Source organism: Hylobates moloch, unplaced genomic scaffold (genome assembly GCF_009828535.3).
Source record: "Hylobates moloch isolate HMO894 unplaced genomic scaffold, HMol_V3 SCAFFOLD_21, whole genome shotgun sequence".
Taxonomy (NCBI): Eukaryota; Metazoa; Chordata; class Mammalia; order Primates; family Hylobatidae; genus Hylobates; species Hylobates moloch.
Genome location: NW_026652296.1, coordinates 40,058,774 through 40,076,474, shown reverse-complemented (window position 1 = coordinate 40,076,474; position 17,701 = coordinate 40,058,774). Strand labels below are relative to the sequence as shown.

The 17,701-nt window shown below is 41.1% G+C and overlaps 1 protein-coding gene across 4 annotated transcripts in view; it reads left to right on the top strand.

Moving 5' to 3' along the window:
- The window catches only part of KIZ (kizuna centrosomal protein), a 115,601-nt gene that overhangs the window by 81,331 nt on the left and 16,569 nt on the right, over nt 1-17,701 (top strand). For all 4 annotated transcript variants that reach the window (XM_058432859.1, XM_032142106.2, XM_032142101.2 and 1 more), the window contains 3 exons: nt 728-893; nt 1,774-1,839; nt 15,821-15,925. In XM_058432859.1, coding sequence (XP_058288842.1) covers nt 728-893; nt 1,774-1,839; nt 15,821-15,925 — 337 coding nt within the window. The remainder of the gene's footprint in view (nt 1-727; nt 894-1,773; nt 1,840-15,820; nt 15,926-17,701) is intronic.

The following is a 17,701-nucleotide window of genomic DNA, read 5'->3' as shown; positions in this document are numbered from 1 at the left end:
GTCCTCCTCCTTGCTCAGGACACACGAGGCATGTAAGTAAGACAATGCCTTTGAAAAAAGATAGTGTGGTGGGTGAGTTTCCCCAGATCCCCAGACGACTTACAGGCAAAGTGCAGACCATCTTAGTACTTGATTGAAGATTGGGATTTAGAATAAGGGCAGTTATCTTTCTTCTTAGTGCATCCTCTTCAGCCACAAATTTTTCTGCAATCTTCCTGTTTAGGGGAAGTTCATGGGTCATTTTTAGGAGGATGGGGATATGGCAAGGTCACATCTTTCCAGATCTTTATCTCAGTTCAAAGTAATTCTGTCTGACATGCCTAGAAAATAGGATTCATGTAATGAAAGAATAAATTTTTCCTTCAGAAAGCTCTGAGGCTCTGCCTTTTGTATATATCGAAGGGAGGATAAACCTGCCCAGATTAACAGAGGTGGTCACGTTTCATATACATACTTAACAAGCAGAAGAACATTTCTGCATTACGTAAGATTCAGCCCTCAAAAAGTGTATTATTGTGAGGGTAACTTGTAAAGAATTAGATTATAGTAGAAAATAACCAGGTGTTATTTTATCTTGACATTTTAATTTCATTTAAATGTAGGAAACAAATTAAATCCTAAGTAAAGCTTAACTTAAAATTATATTTGAAGGCTATGTCTTTGAGACCAAGAGGAATGTGGCTACAGTTTGTTTTTATTTCTTTGTGCTTTTTTTGAAACACTGTAGGCAACAGCATTATTGAGAAAAGCCCTTACAGAAGAGTGTGGCCATAGGTCAGCTATTCACAGAAGTGAATCATCTTGCAGCTTGCCATCTATTCTGAATGACAATAGTGGAATAAAGGAAGCCAAACCTGCTGTATGGCTCAACAGTGTTCCTACAAGGGAACAAGGTAACTGTTGTTAAAGTGTGTGTCCACAGCAAAAAGGCATTCAGGGTCATCATCATCTTTCTCGAGGTATACCTATAGAATATCACTGACTAGTGAATGCCTTTGATTTTAATATGCATAATATAGTATTTGTTTTATACCACCTTCCAATAAATATATATGTTCTCCTTTAGTCTAACAGGAATGGGAAATCTAACTGTAAGTCTGTAGTTCTAGTGAATTTATTTCTAATAAAATAAGTCTGAAGAAGTTACGAAGTCTTAACAAAACTAATCACTTGGCAGTAGATAATTTTGATCCCACAAAGATGAAGATGATTCCATAAAGTACTGTGAAGTTTTTGATATCACTTAATAGAATCTACTCATAATTGTAAACATTCCTTTTAATTATAATAGAACCTTACCAGTGTCTAAACAGTTGATTAAGAATCAATGAATTTATGCCCCCCAAATTTAATAACCAATTTTGAGCACCCAGAAACTGTGATTATTTTAGCGTTACTGCTAAGACATGCCATTTAACTGCTTTAATGGTTTTCCAAGACAGCTATGAATTCCTCAGGAATTGCTTGAGTTGATGTACATGTGCAGGATGTGAGACTCACTTATTTTATGTCCCACCCAAATTTGATAGATGTCAGGCCCAATTATTTTGCATGAAAGCAACATAGTGGTATTTTAATTTAATTTTATTTTTAAATTTTTATTTATGAGATACCTTAATTTTAGAATAGGTTTCCTTTTAGGAACAGTATTGTTTCAGACAAGAAGTACATTAACCAAAAAAAAAAAAAAAAAGGGAATATGAATGACAAACACCCAAAGGATCTATTCCTTAACTTTGAAATACTTTTTTTTATTATGCATTCAATTTTTAGAAGTTTCAAGTGGCTGTGGAGACAAGAGCAAGAAAGAAAACATGGCTGCAGATATCCCAATCACAGGTAAAGCTATGGTTGCCTAAGAGTTTCGGACACAAGATTTAGCATTATTATATAATCAGAACATTTTGGGTCAGTGGTTTGTGGACCCCACTAAGAGCATGTGTATTGAGCTACTGCATGCTGGAGCAGGAGATTAATCCCAAGAGCAGAATGTATATACTTATGTTAACATAAACTAAGGTGGAAAATCACTGTGTCTATTGAATTCTTCATCACCATGTTATATATTTACACCTGTAACATCCTCCATCATGTACCCTTTCAGCACCTGCGTCTCTGTGGAAAGGTCCATCTCCTTGGGGAATACCCAGTCATTACATAGCAAACTATAGATGTTTCTGATTTTACTCTTTTCTTTCCTGTAGTAATTGAATATGTATGTTAAAATAAGCAGATAATAAAAAAATACCAGATAGGAAGCTTGCATTTGCCTCAGTTACAAAGCCTGTCTGATAATTTAAAAATTGTACCAGTCAGGCTTCATCAAGACCTATTAAGATTTCTGCACATGTATTAGGCTTGTTTAGGTGGAATCTAAACGATATCATTATTTTTTTCTTTTTAGAATAGGAACAGCAGCAATTAGTATTCTGTACAGAGTTCTATTTGTCATACATCTGAATTAACTAGTACCTTATTTTGTAAAGTGGTGTACTACTTCATTATAAATTCAAAGGTCTGACTTTAAATATTTATACAAGTAAATATACCATTGCACCAAGGTACTGAGGCATGCATCTGCATATGTGGTAGTTTTGTTGTTTATAAGCAGAAAAGAATGGCTTACTTTTATGGCAATGCAATTCCTGGCATGATTAATTTTTTAAACTCATGTTTCTGTGATGAACTCTGGTTTTGAAAAAGGAGTTTATGGTAGAGCAATTATTGTATATATTATGCATTCAGATAATATTTCACTCTAAAATGCAGAGTTTTTTTATTTTAAACATTTTCCCCAATGATATGTTTATTGTGTTTTTACTCTGCATTTTCTGCAAACTCTGGTATGGCTCTCTGTTATTTTTATTAATAGAAATGTAGATGATCCCAAACTACAGATAACCATGAAGTCATTTGGATACTTTTCTCTTGCATTTACTTTTGGATGCAGAAGTATCTAATGGCCTCTGAATTTATTTCAGTTAAAATTATAAAGGATTATTGAGGAGAAACCAGGAAATGACCTTGTTCATTCTTTCTTCTCTTTTCAGTATTCTTTACAATCATCCCTTGCTGGGAGTAGTTGACTCTCCCCAAAGTTAATGCAAATGTATTTTCTCATATACTTTCTTTATAAGAAAATGGATAATTAAGTACCAGGATTTCAAATCCCTCCTTATGCAGAAGTGCAATATGACTAGAAGCAACCTGGGCTATTTGCCATTAAGATTTTAAAAGAAATTGTAATTCCAACAACCTGACATTGATCCATCTATAGTTGGCAGTTAAAAAAAAATGCCTTGTGCCTATTTTGTGCCAAAATATTAGACATTAAAAAAAAAAACTTTGGAAATTTTTTTAAAACTTAGCAAAGCCATATACATCGTTAAGGTGTTACTGTTCTGTCCTTGCCAGTGTACTCTCCCCACCCAGGGACCTCCCATGAAATTCATGTTTGAGGGCCTCACGCACCTTGGCACTACTAAAACTGTTGCTTTGTCCATCATTGCAGCTACTTTGATCTCTAAGTTCTTGACCATCATCCCTTTATTAAGTGTTTGTGACTTTGGCATAACTATTTGGAGATTTCACTTTTGGTAGAGTAAAGCAAATATGTAGTTTAGTTTAAGATAGAGTCTGTCTGCCTCTTTATAATAGTTCTGTTGGGGTGTCCTGTTTGGGTGCATGCTGGTTGTGTTTGGGCTACATTCCTTCTAGAATATTCCAAAGAAAAGAAATATTCCAGAGGCTGTCCCCTGAATTTTGAGGAAATGTAGCAGTTGGGCTGGGGCTTTGGAACCAGCCATCAATGTCAGCTCTTTTACTCCTTGCTCTGTTTCTCTACCCTCTCTGAGCCTCTGTATTGGGAAAGCAGACATACTGCCCAATAGGATTGTCTTAAAGTTTAAATGAAATCATTTGTGAAAGTGCCAAGCAGATACTAGGCACTCAATTTTATCTGTGATGTATAATAATATTCATGTGAACATTATTAGTGTTCTTGGTCTTCTGTGCTGGCCCCCACAATCCCCAGCATTTCCAAACCAGCTATGAGGAGCCTCACAAAGCAAACTCAAAGAAGAACAGAAGTAGAGAGAATGGGGATGCAGCATCACAGAAAGTGCCATTGTGAGATGAACCCCCGGAAGAGTGGACAGTTTCAGTCTGTTCTTGTGGACCTGCATACCTTTCTTAAGTTGTGGTAGCCACTTGGGACCAAGACCCACACAAGCACAATACTGCTGCAGTACCTGGAAGACAGTGCTTCCCGATAGTACTGCTACGTTAGTTTCTGCAAGACATTGCCACTTGAGAACCCAATTGAGATTCAAATCCAGAAGGATAGTTACCTTACCAAAAAGGAATCTCAAGAAGAGTTTGATGATACTTTTCCAATTTCCACTTAGTCCCTTGAGGAAATCCGCAGAGAAAAATCCGAAAAAGCTGCTGAAGTACTCCTGAAGATCTCATTGGTCAAGGCCCAGACATCTCTGTCTCGGGGTGCCTATGTGCCCTTAGTAACCCTTACTTGCTCACAGTGGTAGATGTTGCAGGGTACCTGATCACCAGGCGGCAGACCTCTCCTGATGTGTGTGCTGCCCCACAAGTATTGATGAGCTAATGCAGCATTTTCCAAAATGTGTTATTTGCAATGCTCCACCCAGAAAAGACATCAATTAATATATATTTTGTTGCACAGCCCTGTGTGATCCTTCTCTCTCTCTGCAGTATGCATAATGCATAGAAGCATAGTGAAGACTTGGAGAAGACTTTCAGCAAAGGAATTGCTTTGAACCTAGAGTTTCAGATAACTTATCATGTATTTGAAAATGTAATTCTTCCTGTTAACAGCCAACAGAATTAATGTTCTGTGGAACATGCTTTGTGAAACATACACACATATATGTGGAACACTTTTGAAAGCAGTGAGTCCAATGGGGGCACAAGTTTCCTCAATACGCTAAAATTATCTTCAGCATTTTTCTGTGGTTTCATTTTATGGGAAGCTCCCTTGTGCATGAGATTGCTTTATAATGAGATTTTGGGCTACCTTACTGTAACTACACCCAGATGTTATGACTGACAGCTGCTTGTTACAGCTGTTCCTTGAATTGACAGGAAGGTTACAATAGTAACTTTAGGCATCCAGAAGTGCTCTTCTTCAATGTGGGATCCTTCTGTGTGTCTTTATTTGCTTTTCAGCCATTTCAGAAGAAGTATAAGAGAAGACATGGCTGAGGTGAAATCTGGGAAGTCACAGGAGGTTGGGGGTGGGAAGCTGTGAAGTCATACCTTTATCAGAATGAGGGGATCCTGGGGATGTTTAACCTGAGAAGGGCACAGTAGCTCTTTAAATAGTTGAGGAGCTGCCATATACCAGGTAGAATATTTATCGAGCTTAATTATAGAGTGTAGCTCAGTAACAAAACAACTTTCTAGCTCTTCATTTCAGCAAAACCAAATTCAGTATCTTCCAGGTGTGAGTGCTTGAACCATGGCAGGAACCATGACTTTTTTTTTTTCTTTTGAAACAGGGTCAGGGTCTTGCTCTGTCACCCAGGCGGGAGTGCATTGTTGTGATCACAGCTTATTGCAGCCTCTATCTCCTGGGCCCAAGTGATCTTCCTTCCTCAGCCTCCCAAGTAGCTGGGACTACAGGCATGCACCACCATGCTTGGCTAATTTTTGAATTTGTTATAGAGATGGGGTTTCACCATGTTGCCCAGGCTGGTCTCCAACTCCCGAGCTCAAGCAGTCTGCCCACTTTGGCCTCCCAGAGTTCTGGGATTATAGGCATGAGCCACCTTGCCTGGCCCTGTGGCTCTCTAAAAGAGGCATCGTGGAAGGAATTATTTCTTCTGTGACCCCTGACATTCCTTCTAATGCCAAGGGACTGTGCTTCTTCCTCTATGCTAATGGAATCCAGCGTGCCAGCATTCTCATCTCTTCATTTCCCTTTCTCATTTGCTTATCACCCCAAAACGGAGGTCTTCTTGGCTGGGGCTCCTCCTTAAAGAGTCTGCTATCACTTTGAAGGCATCTGCTTTGCTAATCATTACTATGGAGCATGTGAGTTTTCTGTGTTTAGGTTTACATAGAAACCCTCCTGGGCACACACTGATGCCCCACCCACAAACCCAGAGTCAGTATTCCATAGCCTGTATGATCTGTTGTTGTGAATATAATCTACCCCTTTTATTAGTATAGTTGTTCACTAAAGAATCCAGGTGGAGCTGGGCGCAGTGGCTCACGCTTGTAATCCCAGCACTTTGGGAGGCCGAGGCAGGCGGATCACGAGGTCAGGAGATAGAGACCACGGTGAAACCCCGTCTCTACTAAAAATACAAAAAAAATTAGCCGGGCGTGGTGGCGGGCGCCTGTAGCCCCAGCTACTTGGAGAGGCTGAGGCAGGAGAATGGCGTGAACCCGGGAGGCGGAGCTTGCAGTGAGCCGAGATCCCGCCACTGCACTCCAGCCTGGACGACAGAGCGAGACTCTGTCTCAAAAAAAAAAAAAAAAGAATCCAGGTGGAAATCAAAGATGAATTTTTATATCTATAAATGTATGGTTTTCTGTATATAATAAGTATATAATTAGATGTATTGATACAATATATATTAGTTATATATTATATATCATATATAATTATAGATTATTATATATCATATATAATTATAGATTATTATATATCATATATAATTATAGATTATATATAAAATCCTTAATTATATTAGTTAATAAAATTAATATTTTTACGTGGGCTGAATCCTGGGATACCAGGAACCACAAAAGATGGTATCCCTGCCCTCACTAAGCCTCTCTCATCTCTAACTTTTACAACAGTCCTATAGGGTAAACATTAGTACTCACCCTACAAGTGGTCAAACAGAAACTTAGAAAGGTGTCCTGCTCAAGACCATGTAGCTGGTGTGTTACATCTTGAATTGAACTCAGACTTTAGGATTTGGGCCCTTGAACTCCTTCCATTTCACTGCCCTGCCTCTTTTATTTGTTTTGTTTTTTTATTATTTATTTATTTATTTTTGAGACAGAGTCTCACTCCGTCACCCAGGCTGGAGTGCGGTGGCACGATCTCGGCTCAGTGCAACCTCTGCTTCCCGAGTTCAAGCAATTCTCGTGCCACAGCCTCCTGAGTAGCTGGGATTACAGGCATGTTCTACCAAGTCTGGCTAATTTTGTGTTCTTAATAGAGACGATTTTGCCCCGTTTGCCAGGCTGTACTCGAATCCTGGCCTAAAGATACCCACCCACCTTGGCCTCCCAAAGTGCTGGGATTACAGGCGTGAGCCGCCATGCCCGGCCTACCCTGCCTTTTTTATTTTACCAAAAAGACAACTGCATCAGGATGTCCGGATCAATTAAACATCAGTATACATCATAACAGAAGATGGGCCTTGCAAGGCTGCTTCTGAGAGCAATGATAAACAAAGCTTTCCTTTCCTTTCTCTTGGGTTAGGCCTGGAGAGGTGGGCAGCATGCAAGGATTTTCAAATGCAGCTCATCCCAAGAGGTAGGCCTTTTATAAAGTGGGGCAAACCTGAGCCCAGCTGGGCTGCTGGGAGGTCGGTTTCCCTGAAACACTTCCTGACCTAATATATAGGTCAGTGTGCCTCAAACACTCAGGCCATGAGGAAAGTGATGCTTATCTAGATTGGGAGAGAAAGTCTGCCTTTTGAACTACTTATATCCGCAAAGTGAAAATTTCCCACATTGACAATTTTATTTGTATTCACACTAAATTTACCTTTCAGCATTAAGTGAGTTTTAGCTTTAGCAGATGATGCAGCTATGCTAAGTGTCATAAAAATACAGCACCTAGCACAGTATCTGGCACAGAGTGGGCACTTAATTTGTCAAATGAATAAAAATGGGGATGTTAAGGAATTTTCTTAAATGCTTGATGATTCAGGACAGAATACTATCTCTCTCAGTCATGCACTCCACCAATACTTTTCCCACCCCACGTGCCCATCCTGGCAAAACTAGGCTCCTTAAGCTCCATGTGAAAAGGGCTCTCAGCTTTTATCTCAAGAGGATTAAGCCTCTAAGAATGTCCATTCAGCCTCTCATTCTTTTGACACCAATTCTCTTGGTCAAGCTGTGTTGAAAGTGGTTGCCTGACTGTGCCATTCCTCGTGGATATTCTTTGGCAAGCTGAAATATGCAAGGTAATACTAAGATATCCAATTAGAGTCTTTCCAGGAGGTTAGTATAGATTTGGAGGGTGCCACTTGGAGTTCTAAGCAGTGCTTCCCAAAACATGATTGCTTGAGTTTTACATCAATTCAGAAAAGGGCTGGAAAGATACAGTGGCTAGGTTGTCACTGGTGACTGGATTTATCCTGGGAGGAAAGACTGTAGTGATGACTTTGAGTTCCCAAAGCACAGTGGCATAACACCACTAGTACTGAGGCTTTACCGAGAATGTGCTTCACCTGTCCTGTCCCAGAAGCATTTTCCTGACAAGAATCAGTCAAGACATGTTACCTGTTGTGCCTGGAACAGGAAACCCCCAGCTTGTGCAAAACCAGGGGAACCACTGTATGTTGCTGGATTGTCCATTGAAAGTCCACGTGGCCCTGTCTCTGTGCCAGGGGTCAGCCTGCTGGGGCTTCACCCATGGAGCCTGCTGCCTGCTACTTGCGGTAGCAAAACAGTCCTCATTATATTGCAGGGCAGTGCTGTTTATTTAACATGGTCATTAAAGGATAAAAGGTACCTTTCTGAAGGGTCTTCTGGACTGGATGCTTCTACGTTCAAAGAGATGAACTCATAAATGCCGAGAGAAATTCTCCCCAGCGGTTCATGGTAGAATCCCATGTAGAGTTTTAGAACATACCCATGCCCCAGCCAAACCCTTGTGCAATTATTTCTGAAGCTCTGGGAGTGGCACCCAGGCATAAGTACTTTATAACACATCCAGGTAACTTCTTAGGTTCGAGAACTGTGGAGCCGGGGTCTTAGTTCAAAAGAGCCCTTATAGGCCCTGTTTTGAAGCACCCTCATTTTACACAGGAGACTGAGAGAGAGACGAAATCGGGCTTTAAATGAATAAAATGAGGGGTTGGAGTGTATTATTTTCCTAGGGCTGTTGTAACAAAGTATCACAAACGTAAAACAACAGAAATGCATTCTCTCACAGTTCTGAGAGCTAGAAGTCTGAAATCCAGGCATCAGCAGGGCCCTTGCCTGTGAAGGCGCTAGCTGGTGGCTCCTGGCTTGTGGGAGTATAAGCCCCGTCTCTGCCTCTGTCTTCACTTGGCTTTCTCTTCTGTGTCTCTGTGTCTGCTCTTCTTCTTGGAAGAACATCAGAAATTGGATTTAGGGCCCACTGTAAATGCAGAATGATTTCATCTAGGGAACCTTAACTAATATATCTGTAAAGAACCTATTTCCAAATAAGGTAACGTTCTGAGGTTATGGGAGGACATGAGTTTGTCGGGTTGAGGGGAACAACATTATTCAACCAACTACAGGGAATGAGGAAGGACTTCTTCATATTTTACATTTTTAGCATCCAGTTAATCTTCTAAAGTAATTATTCCTGAACCTACTATAAATAATGGTAAAGATAATATTGCCATTTCTAATTTCTCTCATTAAATAAGAGTACAAATGGCTAAAATATACTGTTTTTTAAAAAGCTACTTAAATCAATAAAATACAGCTTTCTGATTAAGATTACTCAAGCTTTGAAAAGTTAAAGGTTTCATGAGGTTGAAAGTTGAAAATTCACCTCTCACGACTGAACAGTGTTAAATGGCAAGCAAAAGTGTTTCAGCTCGTTTTGGGAATGTTGGTTAAAGGTCAGTTTCAAGCCTGGAATTTGTTTTCAGGTTTAATTGTTGAGTTGCCCCATAGAAATGAAGACTATGATATAAATCTCTATTTTCTGAAGCAGCCCCAGACAACTCATGTGAATTAGGCGGGTCTCTTCTCATGCATCAGCCATCTTCCTGAGAGTGCAGAGAGCGACCTTGACAATGGACTTTGCAGGCCCAGGTCTACAGGTGGAGTGGAGTTTATTGCAGAAAGTATGGATATGAAAAGTGATTCTGGTTACGGGCCCAAACTTGTGTATCTTCCTGCCTTTAAAAAAAAAAAATTCCTAAATATATTTGATGATTTTTTTGTATTTTCAGAATTGCAAAAGCAGCCGTATCCTGTTTTCTCTCTCTCTCTCTCTCTCTTTTTTTTTTTTCAGAGACGGAGTCTTGCTCTCTCACCCAGGCTGGAGTGCAGTGATGTGATCTCAGCTCACTGCAATCTCCACTTCCCAGGTTCAAGTGATTCTCGTGCCTCAGCCGCCTGAGTAGCTAGGATTACAGGCGCCCGCCACCATGCCCAGCTAATTTTTGTATTTTTGTGTTTATAGTAGAGACGGGGTTTCACCATGTTGGTCAGGCTGGTCTTAAACTCCTGACCTCAAGTGATCCACCCACCTTAGCCTCCCAGAGTGTTGGGATTACAGGCATGAGCCACTGCCCCCGGCCCTATTTCCTTATTTTTTATTTATTTTTTTGAGACAGAGTTTTATTCTTGTTGCCCAGGCTGGAGTGCAACGGCATGATCTCGGCTCACTGAACCTCCGCCTCCCAGGTTCAAGCGATTCTCCTGCCTCAGCCTCCCAAGTAGCTGGGACTACAGGCATGCGCCACCACGCAGTGGTGTAAGTACAGAGTTTCTCCATTTTGGTCAGGCTGGTCTCGAACTCCGGACCTCAGGTGATCCTCCCGCCTCAGCCTCCGTAAGTGCTGGGATTACAGGCGTGAGTCACCCCGCCCGGCCCTTATTTTTATTTAAGCAGATTACTAGGCAAATGATTTCTGGATTCTCAGTGATAATATTTATCTTTTGAAGTAACTTAAAAAATACATCTCGGCCGGGCGCGGTGGCTCACGCTTGTAATCCCAGCACTTTGGGAGGCCGAGGCGGGCGGATCACGATGTCAGGAGATCGAGACCACGATGAAACCCCGTCTCTACTAAAAAAATACAAAAAATTAGCCGGGTGTGGTGGCGGGCGCCTGTAGTCCCAGCTACTCAGAGGGGCTGAGGCAGGAGAATGACGTGAACCTGGGAGGCGGAGCTTGCAGTGAGCCGAGATTGCACCACTGCATTCCAGCCTGGGCGACAGAGCGAGACTCCGTCTCAAAAAAAAAAAAAAAAAATATATATATCTCACAATTTTTATTTTATTTTGCAAAAATGACCAAGTTTGCAGTGTCAGCAACACACCTAGTACAATTTGAAAAAACACTTAGGTGTAGAAATATGTGAAAAGTAACAATGCTGAGAAACTCAATGGACAGAATATTTTTCAGATTTCATTTTAACTTCATATAGAAATAGCAATTATCCTTCCTTACTCAAACATGCCCAGTTCTCTGTCGGTTCAAGGTCGGTTTTTTAGCCATAGTGATAGTATTGTTTGCATCTCCCTTTGTTGTTTTTTTTCTGAGCCCAACTCTTCTTTTTTTCATTAAGGATTTCTGCAAAAGCAATGGGCAGATTCCCTGCCTCCAAGACACCCCTTAGAGACTGGTGAACCACGTGTTTGTCTGGCTCTTGTAATGGGGTGTTAAAAGCACTTGTTCGTCAGATATTTTCTTTTTATTTGTAGATTTAGAAGTATTTTAGCAGGTGTACATTTGCATATAAAAGAGAAAAAAGATAAGAAGTCGAGGCTTTTTCTTTCTCCTCTCCTCAACGTCATCTCTCTCCCACCTCTTTATTCAGCATGTTTTCACTTTCTTTCTGTAGCTGTTTCTATTTTCTATACACGAAACGCATATCAAAAAGAAAAAAAAAACAGTCTCAGCAATCCTTCAGCACTTTGCAGAAAGATAGATGATTGGGTTCAGGCAGCCTATGTAACAAAGTAAGGGAAAATACATTCATCTCATGTCATCAGTCAGGAGTTAATAGACAAGGATAGATTTTCACCTTCTGGTGCTGTAGACTGCATGGGATGGCCCCCCTTGCCTTGCCTTACATTTTAAACTACAGTATTTTCTACTTTTTAAACTAAATCTTGACACAGATTTGAGTATATAATCAGTGCTTGAACAAAAGATTCAGAATTGAAACCTTGAGCATGTGTGTGTGTTTGTTTCTGTGTGTATCAGAACATTCCAACCGAAAATGATTGTATTCTTTAGAAATGTTTGTTTTATCTAAACATTTTCACTACTCAGTATTTTCTGAGAGTTTAACTTTACTAATGGGAGGAAGTGTTTCCCTGGATTTCTAAGTCAGGCTAGAAAGTGAAACCTTTAAAGCAACCACCCAATCCTCAAATTTTCAGACTTACAGTTTACTTGCAGCTGAGAAAACTAAATTCTTTTCCCCTTGGACATATATCGACTTTGTCCCTACCTTGTTTGTAACAGACTAACTTGAACTTTTAGAGTCATTACTTTTGCTCCTTCTATTTGTTCATTAATTTAATAACTATGAATTTGCAGAGCAGCAACAAAGTGGAGCTTTTAACTGCTTGGTTCATCACTGTCTTTCTTCCTTCTAAAAAAATCCTGGGCCTGAATTGCCACACACCTCATGTCTGTAACTTTACACTCTTGCTTCATGAAACTAGCATCCTGGCCAAGTCTTCTGGGCTGTTTCATGAGGATGTCTGATTTGTTTGAGAACTCCGAGAAAAAGTACACTCTGCCTCCAGTCTGAACCCTGGTCTGATTGATACAGACAGCCCCTTAAAAATCTTCATACAGCTGATGCGTCCTCCCTGGATAACATGTTCCAACAACCCTTTCAACAAGAAAGCTTTTCCTAACATCTAGCTTGTATTCTTTGGCTGCAGTTTTTGCCTCAGTGTTCTTGTACCACTTTCAGTGAACACAAAAAGTTGCTCACTACCATCTAGTTTCGAGGCCACAAATATGTTCTGTTTTGTCTGTGCTGTGTTTTATTTTTGAAAAGAAGAAAGAAAAGGCAGAAGTCTGGCAAGACCAGGCCCACTTTCCCACCAGGCAGCAATTGGCTGGAGCCAAGGAGCAGCTGTGCTCTATAGACAAGTCATGTGCCTCCTTGCCGGCTACAGGGCAGGCCCTTCCTGCTGCTCCTGCCTGGCCATAGTCACTTATTGGAAGTACTTGCTTGGCCCCAGAGGCATCTGCATCCACAATGCCCACCCTGTCCAGTCTGTTTGCAATACCTGAACTTCCCTTCTCCAACCTTGTTCTATGCAGACTATGTATTCTTTAATCACTTCTAATTTGTTTTAGCCAACCCTTATTAATTTTGTTTTTCCTATGTAGATCATCTCTCAGTCTTTCATAAATAGTTTTGTGCAACAATTCTGACTAAATAGGGGGGTGATGCATAGGGAGAGCGACTCCATCTCCCATGCATCTGATCCACAGTTGGGCGGCAGCAGTGCTAGGCGCTCTGCCCTCTCCCGCTGCTTTGACGTCTGTGGTCCTGCCTCAGTGAGTGTCATTCCTCTAGGTGAATGCACTTCATCTTTGTACCTTTTAAACTCCACTTTGCCTTTAGACCATTGGAGGGAATGCGCACTGGGATTGGGGATGAGAGATGTGCACAGCAGTCCTCAGCCTGATCTTGCCAGCCCTTTATGACTCAGGTCAGGGCAGCTGCATCCCAAATAAAAACTGCCCAGGTGGGCTTTGGTGACTCTATTTGGAGAAGGGCCACAGAGGCTTAAGGATGAAACACCAGTGAGGTGATTGGGAAGTGGTGGGCTCTGGTTGAGTGGGGCAGGAGAGTGAGCCATCTCAGGATGGGTGGTTAGCCAAAAGCTCCTGAGCCCACACTCTTCAGGAAGGAAGGGAGGGGGACCAGAATGGAAAGTGTGGAGCATAGAAAGGGCTCATCTTTTCCAGAGTATCAAAATGGTCCCTTGTTGCTAGAAGTGATTTCACTTCACATTGGTAATTTCCTCCCTTGCTAACCTCAAACCAGTAATACTGTCAGCCCTTCTTCGTTTGGGCAGAATGCTTAATCGCCCCCCAAATCTGAAATTACCTCAGGACTACTAGCTTGATATTTCTCACAGAAATCCCCTTCTGATTGCCAGTGACACGTTTTCCTGGTTTCTGAGAAGCAGGAGAGCCGTCTCACTGGAGTCAAGTGATTTACCTTCAGACAATGGAGAAATGAATTTGCAGCACGCAGCTCCAGCTTCCAGTGGCCAGGAGGCTTTGTTTATCAAGAAGCTGCTCCTTTTTTTCAAATTTCCATCTTTGCTATCTTCCTTGATGAAATAAGTTTAATTGAATGCAGAAATAACATGTGGTCATTAAGATCTGGACTTGTATCTTGAGAGCTGAAAAACTTTTTGGTTGATTTTTATAAAATAAAAACAAAACAAAACGGCATTTTTACCTCTTACACTGACTCCTTACCTTTAGAATTCGGACACTCTGTCTTTGATTTTATTAATATTATCCCTCTTTCACAGTTACCTTACAGTATATTTGAAGTAACACGGATGTTAGGATTAGCCGGAGGGCATCACAACACCATCCTGTTGGAGCCATCCTAGGACAATGCGACCAGCCTCATCAGGAAACACTTTCGTCCCAGCGCCCCCCACACATACACACGTTACACAAAACTACTTTCCCCTCTGTATGCACTGTGTCTGATGTTTTCTTTATTACATTTTTCAAAATACTAGTTTCAGCAACCTAAACTGATTTCACACTCCAGCAATGTTTAAAAAGTGTTGCCTTAGAATTTATTATCTTCAAAGAATCCCTGATCTGTATATATTTTAATTATATACTATTTAATATTCCAAAGTATAATGTTCATTTTAAGTATTCATTTTTATCTTGACTGATTTTCAGTAGGGCAAGGTAAGTTGTATTTTTATTCTTCAGTGTGATGGTAGTTTTAATCCAGTAATAGGGTCTCATGGTTAAGTTCTTAAATGAAGCCAGCAAAAGCAGGAATCCAACCTGTTGCCAGCCCCTAGCATTGACAGTGGGACTCCTTTTGTGTTACGTTGAAGATGTAGACATGGATGCTGTTTTGTCATGTCTGTGCTGAAACTCTGATTCTTCATCCTGCATTTCATCTGGGTGCCCTTGAAACTTAGAGTAATGGGGAAGGTTGTGTCACTCAGTTTCTTTACGTATTTTTGTTTACTGTTTTTCCCAACAGTCTTCCCCAATTTCACTTATAGCAGATGCCATTAGAAGCCCTGCATGGCCAAGAGCATCCTATGAACATGAGCAGGTGCAGGCTGCCACTGATCTCTGTGGACGCCTGGCTTTGCTCTCTACAAACCCATTCTCGCTCCTTCCCCATGGCAAGACTTGGTTAGATTTCCTCAGCTGTGGGACTCATCCAGCTGTCACCACCCTTCCTGACCCTCTCCCCATTCCCCCAGCCCTGTCCCAGAGCCCCTGCACTCGAGTGTGAGAGCCCAAGAGCCAGAGAAAGAGAGTTTCTGCGTGACCTGACCACCTAGGAAGACTTGCTTTCTCTTCCGGTTCATTCCCGCAGCTGCCTCTACAAGGCCCAGAGGGAAGTGAAATTGTTTTGCTGTGATGGGGAACCTATCCACAGACCCACTCGAAACAATGACTACAATTTGGCTGCCTCAAATAAACTCATACAACTTGTCTGAGTCTTGAAACCTGGGTTCAACTGAATTGTTTTTTGTTTGTTTTCAGAATGTCTAAAAAGTGACAGTTCAAAAAATAATAATTTGCATGCATTTGAGAAGTGTTAAATCTCATAGGAAGAATTTAAAAAGCTTCTTTCTGGGCAGTAAAAAATGTAGTATTTCTGTGTTTTTCTTTAATCAATAGAAACAGAAGCCTACCAGTTGCTGAAGAAGGCCACCCTTCAGGATAATACAAATCAAACTGAAAACAGGTTTCAAAAGGCAGATGCTTCTATGTCACACTTGTCAGGTAAGTAAGAACAGATGGCAGTGTCCAGGGGCCCAAAGTGGCAGGCAGGGCTGTGTTCGGGGAAGGGTGGTTATTCTTTATGAAGGTTTCTGGAGTTTGCTCTGTAATGAGCTGTCACCAGGAAAGAATGAGCTAGTACTTTTTTATCCTTAGCAAACGGACGTGTGGAAAAGCCCTTTTGTTGGTCCTAGACATGTGCTGGCCAGCATGGCAATGGCCCTCCCAGGCCCTGGATTCTGCCAAGCATGTCATGATAGTGGCTTGTCACCACTGACCCTGAGAAGACACACCCAAATTCCTTCTCTTCCCCACGGCTACTAGTGTCTTAGTCATTCAATGGGCAGTGTTGTACTGGGCTGCATTCCCTCACCAGAATGTTGGGGGATTTTGAGTTCTTTTACTGAAAGGATTATAAATCCCAGGAATGCTAAATTTTATTTATTGTATTGTATTTATTTTATTGTATTTATTGTATTGCATTGTATTGTTTTGTTTTATTTTATTTTATTTTATTTTATTTTATTTTATTTTATTTTAATTTCGAGACAGGGTCTTGCTCTGTCTCCCAGGCTGGAGTGCAATGGCATGATGGCTTACTGAAGCCTCAACCTACCAATCTCAAGCAATCTTCCCACCTCAGCCTCCCAAGCAGCTGGGACTACAGGTGTGCACCACCACACTCGGCTAATTTTTGTATTTTTTTGTAGAGATAGGGTTTTGCCATGTTGCTCAGGCTGGTCTCGAACTCCTGGACTCAAGCGATCCGCCTGCCTTGGTCTCCCAAAGTGCTGGGATTACAGGTGTGAGCCACCATGCCCAGTGAGGAAAGCTAAATTTTAAGCTTAATTATAGTTCCTTCAATCTAAGATTTTGTTTTAATTGTAATTTTGTTTTTTTATACTTTGTTATTGTACATCTATTATTTTCAGTGGTTTTCCTTTCATTGCACCAGTTTTTAGAGTATAAGTTACCTCAGTTTCCTTTGTGAGAGTAAATGGATTAATACAGAAGGAAATCCACATTAATGACTTTCTTAGCCACCATGCCATAATTTCATCTAGCAGAATGAACAGTGATTTCTAAATAGCATGTAATTCCCAGTCCATATTCAGATTTCCCAGTTGTCTCAAGGATGTCTTCTTCAGCCAGGCACAGTGGCTCATGCCTGTAATCCCAGCATTTGGGAGGCCAAGGTGAGAGAGCTGCTTGAGGCCAGGAGTGCGAGACCAGACTGGGCAATATAGCAAGACACTGTTTTTACAAAAAATTTAAAAATTAGCCACACATGTTAGCATCTTCCTATACTACCAGCTACTTAAGAGGCTAAGGTGGGAGGATCACTTGAGCCCAGAAGTTTGAGGCTGCAGCAAGCTATGATCACACCACTGCACTGGGCAACAGAGCAAGACGCTATCTAAAAAGGAAAACAAAAAATGTCTTTTTCAGACAGATATTTTCGAGGGACATACTTACAGTACATCAGACTTAGCTGTGTTTGGAGAGCTGTTTCCTAGATAATAATTAGTGGTTAAAGTCAGTTGCGGCAAAATGCAGTTATTTTGGTGGTATTGAGGATTTGGTGACCAATGCACATTAAGTGCCCAGCACAGTGCCTGATAGTGAAAAGCCCCCTGGGAGAGCTGGCCGTTGTGGTGTTAGTGGTGATTTGAACTCGGCAAACATAAGACGTTGTAGTTTATTGAGTTATAAAACAGGGCCTCTGTCCTGATGGAGGTTGTCATCAGTTGCAAACTCTTAACTGTTTGCTTTCCATGA